Here is a 15,957-nt window from a genome sequence, read left to right as displayed (position 1 = left end):
AAATGCCACCTCCTCCAAGAAACCTTCTCCTTGTCCCCAGGGCAGAATCTAGTTCTCCTTCCTCGAAGCTCCAGAATGCCTTTCTGTCCATCCCTGTCTTTTCAGCATTTCTTCCATAGTGTTCTAATTGATTTAGCACATCTGTCCTCTTTCTCTGAGTTTTGGCAGAGAACTTACAGGCAAGAGCTTACAGGCAAGAACTCTGTCTTACTGACCTTTCTATCTTGATTGGCCGACACAGACTGGCACACAGTAGGTGGTCAACTAACAATGGTGGAATGAATGAACAAAACTGTAGGAAGGTTATTAACACACCACACCTCAGAAGAGTGAGGTCACGACCAGGGGAACGTTGATCACAGAGATGCTCGGATGCACTCAGGCTCACTCCGGGCCCTTTAGAATGATTGATGATGTTTTAAGATCTTTTCGTATCTCTAAACTTCACTGACCCCTTACCTCCTCCCAAATCCCCAGTCTCAACGCATCCTGGCCTGTGTTTTTAATGCGTCTTGCTTTCTGTAAACCACTAAGTGACTTCAAAAGCTCAAGTTATTCCCCAGACAGAACCATAGAACCCATCTCCTCTGTTTACTCCTCATCCTGTTTAAGGTTTATTATTTAATGTCACGAGGTTTCCTGTGAATGCGTTTTTGAGAGGACACTCCTACTGTGGTCTGAGAGCTCTATATGCTAAAGGGTAACGTGAGAACACCGCTATGCAAGATGTATCTTCAAATCTCCTCAGACTTGGCTGCCAAAACTCACTTTACGATAACTCTTTACAGATCGTCTTAAACTTCACATCCATGGATTTGTTTAAAAGCCGCCTGTGCTGGTACGACTACGTGGAGGTCCGGGATGGTTACTGGAGAAAAGCCCCCCTGTTGGGTGAGTTGACTTCAGAGAGCCTCAAGAGGGGTGTGCTCAGATGCTCTCTGGGATGCTCTTAAATATTTGGAAGGGGCCATCCACCAGTCACAGGAAGCTCTCACGGGTTGGTGTCGTTGTAAAACTCTGAACACTCCATTTGGCCGCACATGTTAAAAGCTTTTAAAACTGCGAATACTCTTTGACCCAGCCGTTCCACTTCTTGGAATTTATCCTAGGGAACTAATTAAGGAAGTGTGCAAAGCTCTCGCTACAGGGACATTCACTGAAGCAGGAAACATTGAAAACAATTTAAATATTCAACAGTAGGGGTTAGATGAATAAATTATAATACATCTTTTCCATGGAAAACTATTCAGCCATTAAAAACAAAGTTGGACTATTTATTGATACAAAAAGATGTTTGTTGTATGTTGCTATGCAAAAGGTGTTGCAAAATGGATATGCAGTAAGATTCTGTTTTAACAAAAGCATATATATTATGAAGCATTGCAAAATCAGATGCCTTCAGGGCTGCTTTCCATAGGGTCGCACAGAGTTGGACACGACTGAAGCGACTTAGCATGCATCCATGCATTGGAGAAGGAAATGGCCACCCACTCCAGTATTCTTGCCTGGAGAATCCCAGGGTCAGAGGAGCCTGGTGGGCTGCCGTCTATGGGGTCGCACAGAGTGGGACACGACTGAAGCGACTTAGCAGCAGCAGCGGGAATAAGGTATAAATTAGAGAGATGGCATTGGTATAATAAAGTAAGGAGTGGTGGGGAGTGTGGCAAGCTAAACAGTAAATATCCTGACTCGAATTACCCAAAGCAAAATTACTTAAAACAATCATGCAGGCTGGATTCAACTGGAAGGAACCATTTTATGACCTACAATATAAATATTAAGTAAAATGGCAACCCACTCCAGTGTTCTTGCCTGGAGAATCCCAGGGGCGGGGGAGCCTGGTGGGCTGCCGTCTATGGGGTCACACAGAGTCAGACACGACTGAAGTGACTTAGCAGCAGCAGCAGCAGAAATGTAAATAAATAACAGTGGTTATTTCAGGATGATGGATATAAAAGTTTATTCTCTTGTTGTTCCTGGTTTAGCTGTATTTTCTAATTCTTCTCTGATAAACATGTATTCTTTTGGGAAGATGGAACAGTACATGAACTCATCGATGAAAAGGCAGGTGGGCCTTTGAGTGAGAGGCAGTGGGCAGGTGGCATAAAGAGAAAGATCAGTTCACTCAGGATTGATCACCAGAAGAGAGATCTCTAAGGGTGACCAGGGAAAGTTAAGGTCATATAGAGGCTTGATGGCATCGGTGTCAGGACAATGGACATGGGGACTCGTTTGGCCCAGGAATATCAACCATGGTGGAACTAGAAAGAGGAGCAGAGCCTAAGGAGTCAGTTGGGAGGGTCTCTGCTGAGAGCGGGCTGTTTATAGACGGTTGTTCAGGGTGGACTTCTGAGGTGGACCACTCTAAGTTCTCTCTGCAAACTTTGTCCGTGGCAGATCTTCACGTGGGCAAAAAGCCATACTTGTGATGCTTCCAGTGACTGGGCCGTGTATGACAGCTGGCTAATGATGGAAGCAGGAAAGAGTGGAGAGTGCTAAGGTGGGGAGTTTCCCTGCCAGACCAAGCCCAGCTTCCTGTCAGATTCCAGAATAGCTCAGGAGAGACAGGGATGAAAGGTCTGGCTGGACCCAGGGGGCCTGGCAGATACTAAGCTTCCATATGGCCAAAGGGTCTCAGCCAGGTCAGCTACTGCTAAGGGCACACAAGTCCTCTCAGTCCAGAGGGCCATGAGCTTAACTTCCTAGAGGTACAAATAGGTAGGTGTTTGTGTCGTCTGGGGTGGGAACATAGCCAGAGCCGGTTTCGAGTGGAGGGTGCCAGGTAATCACTGGTAGGGGGGTCAGTCAGGTAGTCAGTGGTCCAGAAAAGCAGGGCAAGAAACTGATTCCCAGGCCAGGCACAGACAGACAGGAGTGTGTGCAGTTCGGGACAGGTGGGCTATGCCCCCCGATGGCAGGGTGGAGGCTGTCTGCCCTGGGTTTCTGCTTCCTGTCCAACATGAGCAGACGCACTGTGTATGGGGAGGCATGGCTTTGTAGGTAGCACCAACTGGGTGCAACAAAATAAAAACAGGGCTGCTCTCCTGGTCGCAGAGGTTCCAAACCTGGCTGCACCCCAGCGTCAGTGGGGAAGATTCCTATGAGATTCCTGGGAAACTGTTGAATCAGGATCTCCACGGGGTGGGTCAGGAAATGATCCCACTTACCGATAAACATTTGTGCGTGTGTACTTGTCTAGTACCAAATACACAGAAACGGGGCTGCAAGGGCTCTCAGCAAACTAAAGAAAGTGCTTGCCTTGGAGAAAGAAAGCGTGGGGAGGGGGCAACCTCATGGTTTGGTTTGTGTACTTCTGGATTATTTGGCTTTTTTATAAGAATGCAGCCAAATATTTCATAATTGAATTTTTAAAAATGCTGTGTGGGAGGAGTTTCTTGAGAATGTGGAATCGTGTGGACCTTTGAGTCACTTCATCACACACCCTCATGAGAAACCCACACTCCCCAGAGCTGGACGACTCACCAGGGCCACACAGCCTGCCAGTGGCTTGAGATCAGTTCAGAACTCAGAAGTCCCGCTGATGGGGTGAGGGGACTGTGACTCTAGAAGGGACTCCCCATAGGACTGCCAGATAAAAATGCATGATTCGTTGTTTATCTGAAATTCAAATTGAACTGGGCTTCCTGTATTTTTGTTTGCTAAATCTGGCACCCCATACCCCCTAGGGAACGTGATAGACTTGAAAAGCTCTGGAGCGGGACGCTCTCTGTTCCTAAAGTTCCCTGGAGAGGGCCAAGGCACGCTCCTGAAAATGCGCACAGACAGAGGGATTTCCAGCCACCCCTTGAACTTGAAACAAGAATTTTCTCACTACAGATCCTGGGAACTCTGACCACATGTTCATTGATTCGATGGGGCTTTGCTGTTCGTCATTGTCAGTGATGGTTTTTGTGTGTGGGTTTTTTGTTTTGCTCAGATATTACACTTTTGCAGTGAGTGTGTGTAGGTATTTGTGTGTGTGTGTTTGTGTGTGTGTGTGCCAAGTGTGCTGCAGCCAAGGCATGGCCCAGTGCCTGTAACCGTCATTCTTCATTTGCAGGAGTTCTCCTTTGCCAACTATTTGGCCTGCTCTGATGTTTCCAAATGCAGTTGTTAGTGAACTTTTGTGTTTGGAACAAGTGCATTGTGTAGGCCGAGCTGGTCCCTGGGAGGGGTCAGTGCCATGAAATCTGCCGCAAGGAGGCAGGTCAATGCCCCTTTGGCAGGAGGGAGAGCGGATTAGAGCGGATTGTGAAAGTATGCATCTTGCTCTGAAAAACTGTGCATTGCATATTTTCCCAGGGCAGTGTGTGAAACTCCAGGCATAATGGACGCATAACTTTTTATGAATGAACCCTTTATGACTCCCCATGGAGTCCTCTTGTAGTGTCCTCATCTGCATTTCCTCTTCTTGATATCCTTATTAAACTCCTCCTCCAAAGGCGGGAACCAGAGTTCAGTTTAGGAATTTGACACCTTTCTCTCGTCCAATTTCTCTCCAGCCTGTTAGTCTCCCTGGGAGGAGGCTGTTTGGGACCCGGCTTTTCACATCCTGATTAAAGGGAAATGTAAGTAGATTGAGAACATTTCACGCCTGCTTAAAGGTAGCAGATTCATTTTTTCAGTTTCGAGGGTCACTGATGAGTTTGCACCTAGAGAGGGGAGAAAGGTGGCTGCACGGAACTCATCCAGAAACCTGAAATGCTGGCCTATTAATTGGATTCTCCTCCCTTCTTTCTGCTAGAGGAATTACTCCAACAATGCACTTTTGTATGCAGAACCATCCTTGGGCATTCTGTACCGCCACAATGTGCACAAAAGCCTTTTCCCCCCCTTTCCCTGAAGTGGGGAGGGAAGTTCAGAAAGGCCAGGCTGGCCAATCAGTGTCGCGTGGCCCCACTACTGGGGGCTCCCTGGGCCGGGGGCAGCCTCCCAAATGAGCAGAACCCATGGCATGAGGCAAATTGGCATGCCCGGCATTGCCACAGGCTTGCTCTATGGTTTGAGTCTTTGATCATCATTCCAATGTGTCTGTTTCCAAATTGGGAAATGGGAATAGTGATTACATTCCCAGAGAACAGATTTGATGTCTATTGATCCAAAAATGTACAGTATTTAGAACCGAGTCCTAAACAGAGACGTTCCTTTGGATGGCGGGTGGCAGTAATGGTGAGCATGATGAAGAGGGTTAGACTGGGGCTGAAGGTCAAGATCTCAGGCTGCTTAGGTTCGACTCCTGCTGCACTTACAATCTTGAATGTGTGCCAGTGTGCTCAGTCGCTCAGTCGTGTCTGACTCTTTGTGACCCCATGGACTGCAGCCTGCAAGGTCCTCTGTCCATGTAATTTTCCAGGCAAGAATACTGGAGTGGGTTGCCATTTCCTACTCCAGGGTTACAATCTTGAGCATAACTTGAGTATGGTGGTAGTGGTTTAGTTGCTAAGTCGTGTCTGACTCTTGTGACCCCATGGACTGTAGCCTTCCAGGCTCCTCTGTCCATGGGATTCTCCAGGCAAGAATACTGTAGTGGGTTGCCATTTCCTCCTCTATAAATTGAATATAATTCAACTCAAATTCTCCAAGGCTCAGTTTTTTTTCAGAAACGAGATTAATAATAGCACCTACTTCAAAAGGTAGTAGGGAGACAAATAGATAATCTATATAAAGTGGTATAGACTAGCTCAGTTTAAAAAGGGGCTTTTATTAGAACCATTACTGTGAAGGTAAGAGTCTGGTGACGTCAGTCTAGGGACTGTGCAGGAGGTTCAGATTAAGAATTGCAAGGTGATTTGGGGAGATTTTGCTTAGAAATAATTTGTGATTTATTCTACCAAGTCTAGGTCTGCCAAGGTAGTAAAGGGGCTTCCCTGGTGGCTCAGACAGTAAAGAATCTGCAATGCAGGAGACTTGGGTTCAGTCTCTGGTTTGGGAAGATCCTTTGGAGGAGGGCATGGCAACCCACTCCAGTATTCTTGCCTGGAGAATCCCCATGGACAGAGGAGCCTGGCGGGCTACAGTCCACGGAGTTGCGAAGAGGCAGACACAACTGAGCGACTAAGCACAAGAAGCCCAAGGCAGTAAAATCCAGCTGAGCCTGCTAATTTCTACCTCCTCCCAGATAGTGGAGCAGAGGCAGGTTGTCCTGTGGCCCCAGGGTGGGTGGTTCAGTCTCATCTGGTTGCGTTCTTAGGCAACAAGGCGGTGGAAGTCCCTCTCTCTTTTGGAAACATCCCCAGCAGCTGTGACAGCTGGGATTTTAAAAGGAGGAATTTGGACTTGAAACTGGGTTTGGCTGAGAAACCGTTCCTTTTGTGAACCAGCATTCAGCGGCTCTGTCTCCTCACTGGTGAGAAATACCTCCCCAGGTTTACATGTTGTTTTCCAAAAACGAATTGGTACTAACTGGTGATGCTGAAGGAGCTGTTACTGGAAGTGTAGGAGCATCTGATGGATTTTTCCCTGCTCAATTCTCAACAACAGTTTCAGCTCATCTTATTAAGCTCTCCAGATCCAAAAGGCTGCAGGCAGCCAGAATTGGAAGGTTAGGAGCCTTCCAAGATACTTGCTCCTTGGAAGAAAAGCTATGACCAACCTAGACAGCATATTAAAAAGCAGAGACATTACTTTGCCAACAAAGGTCCGTCTAGTCAAAGCTATGGTTTTCCCAGTAGTCATGTATGGATGTGAGAGTTGGACTATAAAGAAAGCTGAGCACCGAAGAATTGATGCTTTTGAATGTGGTGTTGGAGAAGACTCTTGAGAGTCCCTTGGACTACAAGGAGATCCAACCAGTCCATCCTAAAAGAGGCTGAAACTCCAATACTTTGGCCACCTGTTGTGAAGAATTGACTCACTGGAAAAGACCCCGCTGCTGGGAAAGATTGAAGGCAGGAGGAGAAGGTGACGACAGAGGATGAGATGGTTGGATGGCATCACTGACTCAACGGACATGAGTTTGAGCAAGCTCCAAGAGTTGGTGATGGACAGGGAAGCCTGGCGTGCTGCAGTCCATGGGATCGCAAAGAGTCGGACACAACTGAGTGACTGAACTGAACTGAACTAGGAGCCTCTACCCTCTGTGTCACCCTTAAAGAACGTTGACCCCTGTTGGCCAATAGCAAATGTCTTTTATTATATAGTGGCTTTTATTCCTCCCCATCTCACTCCTGCATTTATCAGAAGGGCAATAGAAGGATACCCATTAAATACCTGTCAAATGAACTTTAAAATGGTTTTTGGAGATGAAATTCACGCACCATACAACTCTGCATTTAAAGCATGCATGTCAGCAGTGTTAGCATGCTCACAGATTTGTACAGCCTTCACCACAGATGTAGAACATCTTCATCAGCCCTCAAAGAAGACCCATACCCATTTACAGTCATTCCCCACTCCCCCACAATGTTAAATGGACTTTTGAGTGACTCATACTGTTAGCACTTGGCAGAACCATGGGCTTTCCATCCAAATAGACCTTGGCTGGTCTGTGTTGTGAGCTGATCAGTGTGACTCAGCCCACCTCCCGCCCCACCCCCATCTCTGTTCTTGCTGTGCTGCTATCCTTATGTGGCATTGGAAGTGATAATAGTCAAGGATGACCGTGCTCTGGGAAGGCCTGACCTTCCCCCTTTTCCTCTGTAAAAGGTCCAGATTTCATAGAATGTATTCATAAGCTTAAGAAATACACATTTATTTGTATTTTCAATAACTCAAATTCAATAGCAATTATGAGCCCCTTTGCATCAGATAGTGGGAACTTAATTGAATTCAATTTGTGTCCCCCCCGCAGAGTGCCAGTAGGGGGCACACTTTGTGCCAGAGCCTGGTGTCCCAGGGGCATCTGCATTGCTATCCCGACTGGCATTCCTGGTTCGGCCTCATCCCCCTCTGGTCTCCAGTCCTCTGGCATCTAAGTGGCTGTTGTGCCTTATCCTGTGTCAGCTTCTCCAGGCCCATGCAGATCAGTGCCAAGTCTTTATCTGCCTAGAAGACGTTCTATGGGAGACAGTGAATGACTGTCCAGGCCCTCTGGGCCATGGGAAGGCTCCTTCTGTCCCCTTCCAGGATTCCTGTTGCTGCCATCCTGTCCTGCTTTTCCTGAAGAACTCGGCCTGCCTTTCTCCTGCCCTAAGGTCTTAAGAAACCATATAGACACTCCTGTTCTGAGCCCAGGTGGGACATGGGGGATCCAGGGTCTTGTTGCCCTCAAGGCTCTGCCAGGAACTGCTCCCGGGGTTACAGCTCTCTGCTTCTCCCAACTCCTTAAACCTCCCTGGGGCATCTATCACCCTTGTCCTTCTGGGGCACCAGGTCCTTTCAGAGGTTCCATGGTGCCCTCTCCAATTCTCTGCCCCCTCGCCCCTTACTTCTCCATCCCAGGAATCTTTCTAAGACAACAAGGGGAAGGGAATGTGCTCTTATTTACTGTGTACTTCCCTAAATTTTTGGTGTTGTGACCAGACTCGTGGAATTCAAAAGCCAAGAAGATCTGATCATGTCATCTTGTGTCCTCTGGCAACCCTTCCTGGGGCAAGGAAGGTATAAGGCATGCCCCTCAAATAGAAGGCTATGTATGTAGTAGAAATACCATGGGGGACCCTCATCACTCGCTCAGACCACCGCCCCACCCCTGGCCTTGCTGAGATGTCCTCCTACCCCTTAGCACTCATCATGACCCCCTGGCAGGGGAGGGGCCACATGCTGGGTATTCGTTGATTGGCGTCTGAGGCTTTCCGGAAGGAGGCACACCAGCGGTCACTGTTTCCATTCCAGCTTTTCATCCTTCAGTGCTACAGGATGAGTCCTCCAGTGAGAACTGCTCCCCTTGAACCTCATCTGAAGCAGCACCGCCCTCTCTCTCTCTCTCTGCTTGTGCGGAGGCCCTCCTTGCCGTCTGCCAGCAGCCTGACAGTTCTTTTCCCTTTCCCAGGTAGGTTTTGTGGCGACAAAGTCCCAGAGCCCCTCATCTCCACGGACAGCCGGCTCTGGGTGGAATTCCGAAGCAGCAGCAACATCCTGGGCAAGGGCTTCTTCGCGGTATATGAAGGTTTGTTCAGGAGGGGAGAGGCCGCCGGTATGGCTCCTGATGTACCTCTGTTCTTCCCATGCAGCCCTTCCCACCCTGGCCCGGGCAGCAGCTGCCGGTGCCATGAGGGTGGGGTAGCCGCCATCCCCTCTCCCCATGTCTGGAAGCAGAGAGGCCAGCTGGGCTCCCTTCAGCACAGGCAGTCTACCTGTCACTACGCTGCTCAACCCCCATTAGAGTCCAGTGGGGATGGTGTTGGGGGCTTAGAGAACCCTGTGGAAATGCAAGCCACCTCTGAATAGCTTTGAGTTGGATTCTGAGCAAAGAATCCAACCTCTCTGTGTTTCATTTGTGAAACAAGGACTTTGGACAATGTTCAGGAGTTTCCAACTAATTTCTTGGAAGGGCCTGTGAGGCCACCGTGGTGGTTGAAGAAACCAAGAGGTCTGGGCTCTAGGCAGCTGCGACCAGGGCAATTCTGCTTCCATCTATTCTACATATTGGGTCTCTCTGGCTACATAACCCTGTGCCCTCCCTCCCCCAGAGGAAAAGTCCCTTGGGGACTTAGATTGTAATTTTGGAGAGGCCCGAGTTTTTGTTTTTTAATATGTATTTATTTGGCTGCACTGGATCTTAGTTACAGCATGTGGGACATTTTTAGTTGTGGCATGTGGGATCTACTTCCCCGACTAGGGTATCAAACCTGAGCCCCTTGCATTAGGAGCTCAGAGTCTTAGCCACTGGACCACCAAGGAAGTCCCAAGTTTTGTTTTTATAAAGGAAATAGCATGGGTATGCGTATGTACACATCAGTCTCTACCCGTGGCCCTCCTTCCTCTGCATCAGAGTCACGGGGGGAAGTCAGATATCACTGCGGCTGGGACTCCTCCCTCAACACCACCCCCCCATACCTGCACACTTGATCGGAACTTCTGGAGGTGTGGCCCCTGTTCCCAGAGCTTGAAAAAATCTCCCAGGTGATTGTGATGCCCAGCAAAGGTAGAGAGCCACTGCTCTCCATGGTTATTTTCTTTATATGAGAAAAATTCAGAGTTGTAAACACAGGGAACTATGCCCTTCCGGAGGCATCAGGCCATTGGAAATGAAAATGTTGGCAAGTGGAGCCACCTAGCGGCGTACTTCCTTAATAGGCTCTGACGGGGGACCCCCTTCCTCCTGGCTCTTTTTCTAAAGCTACCTGTGGGGGAGACATTAACAAAGACGCCGGTCAGATTCAATCTCCTAACTATCCGGATGATTACAGACCTTCCAAGGAATGTGTTTGGAGGATTACCGTTTCGGAGGGGTATCACGTGGGGCTTACCTTCCAAGCTTTTGAGGTGAGTACTGCTGGTAGACAATGGCACCCCACTCCAGTACTCTTGCCTGGAAAATCCCATGAACGGAGGAGCCTGGAAGCCTGCAGTCCATGGGGGTTGCTGAGGGTCAGACACGACTGAGCAACTTCACTTTCACTTTTCACTTTCATGCATTGGAGAATGAAATGGCAAGCCACTCCAGTGTTCTTGCCTGGAGAATCCCAGGGACGGGGGAGCCTGGTGGGCTGCTGTCTATGGGGTCGCACAGAGTCGGACACGACTGAAGTGACTTAGCAGCAGCAACTGCTGGTCTTAGACACTGCTCTATACAGACGAGTTTCCAGTTTGGGGTTGAAAACAGGAACCCAAGAGGCTATTTCAAGTCCAAGGCGCATTTTGCCAGGACATCTGGTATCAAAACCTCTGCAGGTTTTGAAATTGCATCTGCCTTTTTTCTGAAGGCTGCTGCTGGAGAGCCTTCAGAAGCAAAAGCCTTCATTGAAGCAAAGCATTTTATTGACTCTTTCTTCCCAGTTTATCATGACTTAATGTCTTTGCAGCTTGATTCATCCTTGCCTTATGCAAGTAGCAGACAGCTTGGAAAAGTTCCAGGACACACTTGGGCCCTTTGGCCTTCTGGTTAGGTTTTTGAGAGTGATATTTCTTAGATTGAAAGCCTTGAGGCCGAGCTGCTATCTTCCACGTTGCCTCTGTTTCTCCATTTAGATCGAAAGGCATGACAGCTGTGCATATGACTACCTGGAAATCCGTGACGGCTTCACGGAAGACAGCGCCCTGATCGGCCACTTCTGTGGCTGTGAGAAGCCAGACGGTGTGAAGTCCAGCTCCAATAGAATGTGGATGAAGTTCGTGTCCGACGGCTCTATCAATAAAGCTGGCTTTGCAGCCAATTTTTTCAAGGGTATGAATTAGCAGTTGTTTCCATTTTAGACACAGGAAGAGGTATTGCCCCCCGGCCTAAGAATCACTAAACTCACAAACCTTAGCACCAAACAAAGCTCCCTGCAGTGGGGAGGCAGCGAGCCGTTTATGCAAAGAGCTGTGCATAGATTCCCCAATAGAGAGTGTCCTCCACTGACTCAGGAACAGGCTTAGCCTTGGCTTCTGTCTTTGTGGCAGAAAGTTTTGCTGCTGCACTTGGAAATTAGGTTTATCAGTTTACAAGGGCAGCTTCATGAACCTTAGTGAAACTGAGCATTGATAACAATTTTTGCTTGTGTAGTCACTATCATTAATAGAGCACCTATTGTGTCAGGAACTGTGCAAGGTACTTGATTTACACTATGTCATTTAATGCCCTCGATCAAGATTTAAAAAGGCAGGCTCAGGGTTGTTCAGATAGTTAAGCGGCAGACCAAGAATCCAGTCACAATCTGACTCCTAAACAAACTCTCTCCAAAACACTGCCTTGCGTTCCCTGATATGGGGTAGAGAGGCAGCCCAGGTCTTTGGCTCCTGAAGCATCAGCTCCCAGCCTGCAAGTCTATGCTCAAGTGGGCAGGGCTTGTGGGGGAGACTGAGAAGGTTTGGTGCTCAGGAAATGAATATCTGTGCTGCATTAGGGACTGACTGCTCTGCAAGTTCTTGATAAAATCAGACCCAGAGTGGTATGGGAAGACCATCATTCCTGGTCCCAGCAGAACAGCTTCCTAAGACACTTTTCAATGGACAGGTCTGCCTTCTCTACTCTCAGCACCCTGGAATTCCTCAGACCACTTGCTAAGAAGGAATATAGGCTATTCCACAATGCATTTGGGTTGGGCACCCACCAGCACACCAGTAGCCACTGAACGGATATATCCAGTCTGTAAACGGAGTGACAGATCACTAACTCCTTCCCTCTTCCCTCCTTTCCTGGGCTCCTGGCTGTGCTGACCCAGAAATCTTGGTCCCTTCCTTACTCCGTCTCTCCATCTGCCCCCTTTCTATCCCATTCTCCCAGGTTTTAGGTGAGCAGATGGTGTCAGAAGAGCCCATTTCCAGCTGTGTGACCTGAGCCGGCATCCCTTTGTCCTTGCTGAAGCCTCAGTGTTCCTCTCTGTAAAACAAGGAGAAGGAAATCTGCCCATTTTCCCCAACCAGCTGTGAAGCCCCGATGAACTAATGGCTGTGGAGACACTTCATAAGCTGAGAAGCGCCACACGAGTGTGTGGGAATGTTATTTTTTCCTGCTTTGAGGCGTCTGACGACAGCAAACCAAAACAGAGCAAGAAGCATACCATTCTGAATAACTGGAGACAAAGTCTAATACTTTCCCAGGCAAAAACGAAGCAAAAAACACAGAAAAACAAGCCACAGCACGTGTATTGCAGACGCAGTTAGGTTAGTGATCGTAGTGGAAAGAAGAATGTGGGGGTCTTAGTAGAGATCCCGGGAAAGTCACAGCCCCTGCCCCACCCTAGCCCAGACTGCACGTGGGTCTCCCAGCCTGGGGAAACCCCCGTCTGACTTAGCAGCCACTGCGGCTGGGTGGTCTTAAGCAAGTTACAAATCCTGAGTCTCAGTCTCTCCACCTGTAGAAACGACACAACTAGTTTATCTTAGAGTTATTGTCAGGAAGAAATGAAATAGCATTATGTGAGTAGACGTGGTATCCTGTCTAGTCCTGTTAATTTCTTTGCTAAGGAAGGGATCTCTGAAGTAGTTATTTTCTTCTCTGGAAAAAATGCTGTGACAGATTCTTCTTGCTGTCACCATGTATCAGTTTTTTATCGATGCTGTAACAAATCAGCACAAATGTGATCACCTTCCAGTTCTCAAGCTCAGACTTCCTTGCCTTTTCCAGCTTCTGGGAGGAGGCGCCTGCACTTCTTGACTGGTGGTATTTTTGGTCTTCAGGCCAGCAAGGGTGGCTGGGACCTTCTCAGGCTGCATCATAGACCTCGGTCTCCATCGTTATGTTTCCTTTTCTGACCCTGATTCTCCTCTTGCTGCTTTCAGTTGGAAGGACCCTTGTTACTGTGGGCCCACCAAGCTGATCCAGCATAATCTCCCATTTCAAGAACCTAAATCTAATCACATCTGCAAAGTCCTTTTTGCCATGTAAGGGTAAGGTGACAGATTCTAGGTTCCAGGACTGTGATATAAATGACTTTGGGAGACCTCATTTTAGTTAATCTGTCACCCATAATCACGAGGTTTTATTCTAATTCTCTTTGTCCTAATTCTCCTGTCCTCCTCCTTCCCTGCTTTCCACCCCCAGGTCTTAGGTGTTGGAACTTCTTTGCAGTAAGACAACTGGTAACCAGTTGGCACTGGCCCACTCACATCTCATTCCTGGTTCTACTGATGATCCGCATTATAGTTTTTGAGAGGATCAGCTAAAATTGAAGGGTTTCCAAATTAAACAAGTTAAAATAGTTTGCCCAGTTAAATTCAAAATTCCGATAAGAATGATCTTTTTAGTGTGTGTCCCAAATATTGCATACTGTACTAAGAAATAATTGTTCATCTGAAATTTAACTTTAACTGAACCTTCTGCTTTTTTTGTGGCAGCCCTAGTGGAGATAACAGGCATTGCGATGGGGTGGGGGGAGTTTCTGTCTGTGATGCTAAACCAGTTTGTAAAGGACTGAGTCGAGAGCCTTGACTTGCTCTGACCAGCTGTGATAACTGGCTCTGTTTTGCTGGTTAGAAAATGCCATCTCCCCACTCCACATTTAACGTTTATTCAGCAGTCATCAAACTGTGTGTCAGGGGCTGTGGGACAGAGGAGAACATGGTCATTGTCTTCAAGAGCTCAGGCTGACCAAGGGGACCTGTAAGCCAATGGGCAGTGATGTTGTGTGAAGTGTGGACATCGGAGGAGGGTCTCACTCAGTGTGGGGGTGGGGTGAGTGAGTACCCAGACGAGGTACTTCAGAGACATTTCAGTTGGCAGACATCCTTTTAGATGCTCGTCAAGGTGTTGAGGCCCATGTATACTAACTGCACAGTTAAGACATCTTTTTTGAGCTCGTCTTTATGTCAAGAAGGGCTGCAGAGAACCACGTTCAGAAAAGGAGAACTATACAGCATTGACCTTGACCCTGAGTCTTCAAAGAGGAGCCAGGTCTGGTGCAAGCCTCTTTGGGACCTGTCTATTAAAGGAGAAAGAAAAGACACTTATTGAGTGCCAGAAGCTGCATTAATTACCTCCCTTTGTCTTCGGAAAAACTCCTTGCTTGGTGTTACTACCCCAATTTTAAAACAGAAGAAACTGAAGCTCTAAGGAGGCTGAGCTAGAACTAGACCCCAGACATGTAGGATTCCACAGCTCACTGTCTTTCCTCTACAGAGACCTGAAAGCCACAGGAAAGTAAAGTGAAGGGATTTGAATTTTTCATTTGATTCTGACGCTCATCATCTTTCTACCTTCTCTACACATGGGAGAATAGGGAAAAGGGCCCTGGCTTCAGCCTCTGCAGTGTGGGGTCTAGTCTTGCCCACGCCCCTTGCCAGCTCCCTGCTCTCAGGCAGGTCAGTTTTCCTTTCTGAGACTCAATCCTGCCTGCTTTGTCCTCCACCGTATTCCTAGTGCCAGACCCACAGTGAGTTCAGTAAATACTTATGGGGCAAAGGATGAATGAATAAGGCTCAGATTCTCATTTGTGGATTGGGCTTCTTGCTCCCTGCTCTGCCTACCTTTCAGGGTTCCCACGAGGATGAATGAAGCCAGAGAACACAGTGCAGAGCAGTGCTGTCCAACAGAAATAGGAGGCGATTCACAAATGCAAGCCGTGCATGTAACTTTAAACCTTCTAGCAGCTACCTTACAAAACAGATAGAAGAAGAGGAAAGAAAGAGGCAAAATTAGTTTTAATACCATGTTTTATTTAACCCAACGTATCAAACCTACTGTCATGTTAATCTGTAATCAATACACACAGTATTTTTTAAAGTTTTTAAATTTTTTATATGTTTTTATTTATTTATTTTTGGCTGCACTGGGTCTTTGCTGCTAAACACAGGCTTTTTTTCTGGGGGCGATGAGTGAGAGCTACTCTCCAGTTGGGGTGCAGAAGCTTCTCATTGCAGTCGCTCCTCGTTTCGGAGCACGGGCTCTGGGTGCACGGGCTCAGTAGTAGTGGTTACACAGGCTTAGTTGCCCTGTGGCATGTGGGATCATCCCAGACCAGCGATCAAACCCTTGTCCACTGCATTGGCAGCCAATTCTTAACCACTGGACCGGACCACCGGGTAGGATCCAATATACAAATATTGGGAGAGATTTTATGGCTTTTTGCCCCCAACACTAAGCGGACATCCAGCGTGTCTTATCCTCACAGCAGGTCTGAACTTAGACTAGCTGTATTTCAAGGGCTCCGCAGTTACGTGGGGTCTAGCACAGTTTAGTAGAGGTCTGGACACAGCCAGCTTCTTTGCCAGCCTTTTTCCTACAAGGCCATCAGTAGGATGTCCTATGAGCACACAGGGGCCAGCGCGTGTGTCAGGAATTCTCCAGTGAAAGAAACTAGAAGAGCAACTACAAAGGCCATGCAGAGGAGTTGGACCAGCCACCGAAGCTCTGGCCTTGGTGCCAGTTGGCAGGAATCTCTGCCCAGGGCCCAGCTGGCACATGGCTCTGTCCAGGGTGCCAGTTGGCCTCTGCAT

General features: G+C 47.9%; 1 protein-coding gene across 1 annotated transcript in view; it reads left to right on the top strand.

Moving 5' to 3' along the window:
* TLL2 (tolloid like 2) overlaps window positions 1-15,957 on the top strand; it is a 148,949-nt gene that overhangs the window by 114,671 nt on the left and 18,321 nt on the right. The window contains exons 10-13 of the mRNA XM_055560672.1: window positions 789-891; window positions 8,930-9,046; window positions 10,220-10,365; window positions 11,071-11,266. Coding sequence (XP_055416647.1) covers window positions 789-891; window positions 8,930-9,046; window positions 10,220-10,365; window positions 11,071-11,266 — 562 coding nt within the window. The remainder of the gene's footprint in view (window positions 1-788; window positions 892-8,929; window positions 9,047-10,219; window positions 10,366-11,070; window positions 11,267-15,957) is intronic.

This window comes from Bubalus kerabau, chromosome 22 (genome assembly GCF_029407905.1).
Source record: "Bubalus kerabau isolate K-KA32 ecotype Philippines breed swamp buffalo chromosome 22, PCC_UOA_SB_1v2, whole genome shotgun sequence".
Classification (NCBI taxonomy): Eukaryota; Metazoa; Chordata; class Mammalia; order Artiodactyla; family Bovidae; genus Bubalus; species Bubalus kerabau.
Note: the sequence above shows the minus strand (reverse complement) of the source record. Positions and strands in the feature narration are given on the sequence as shown.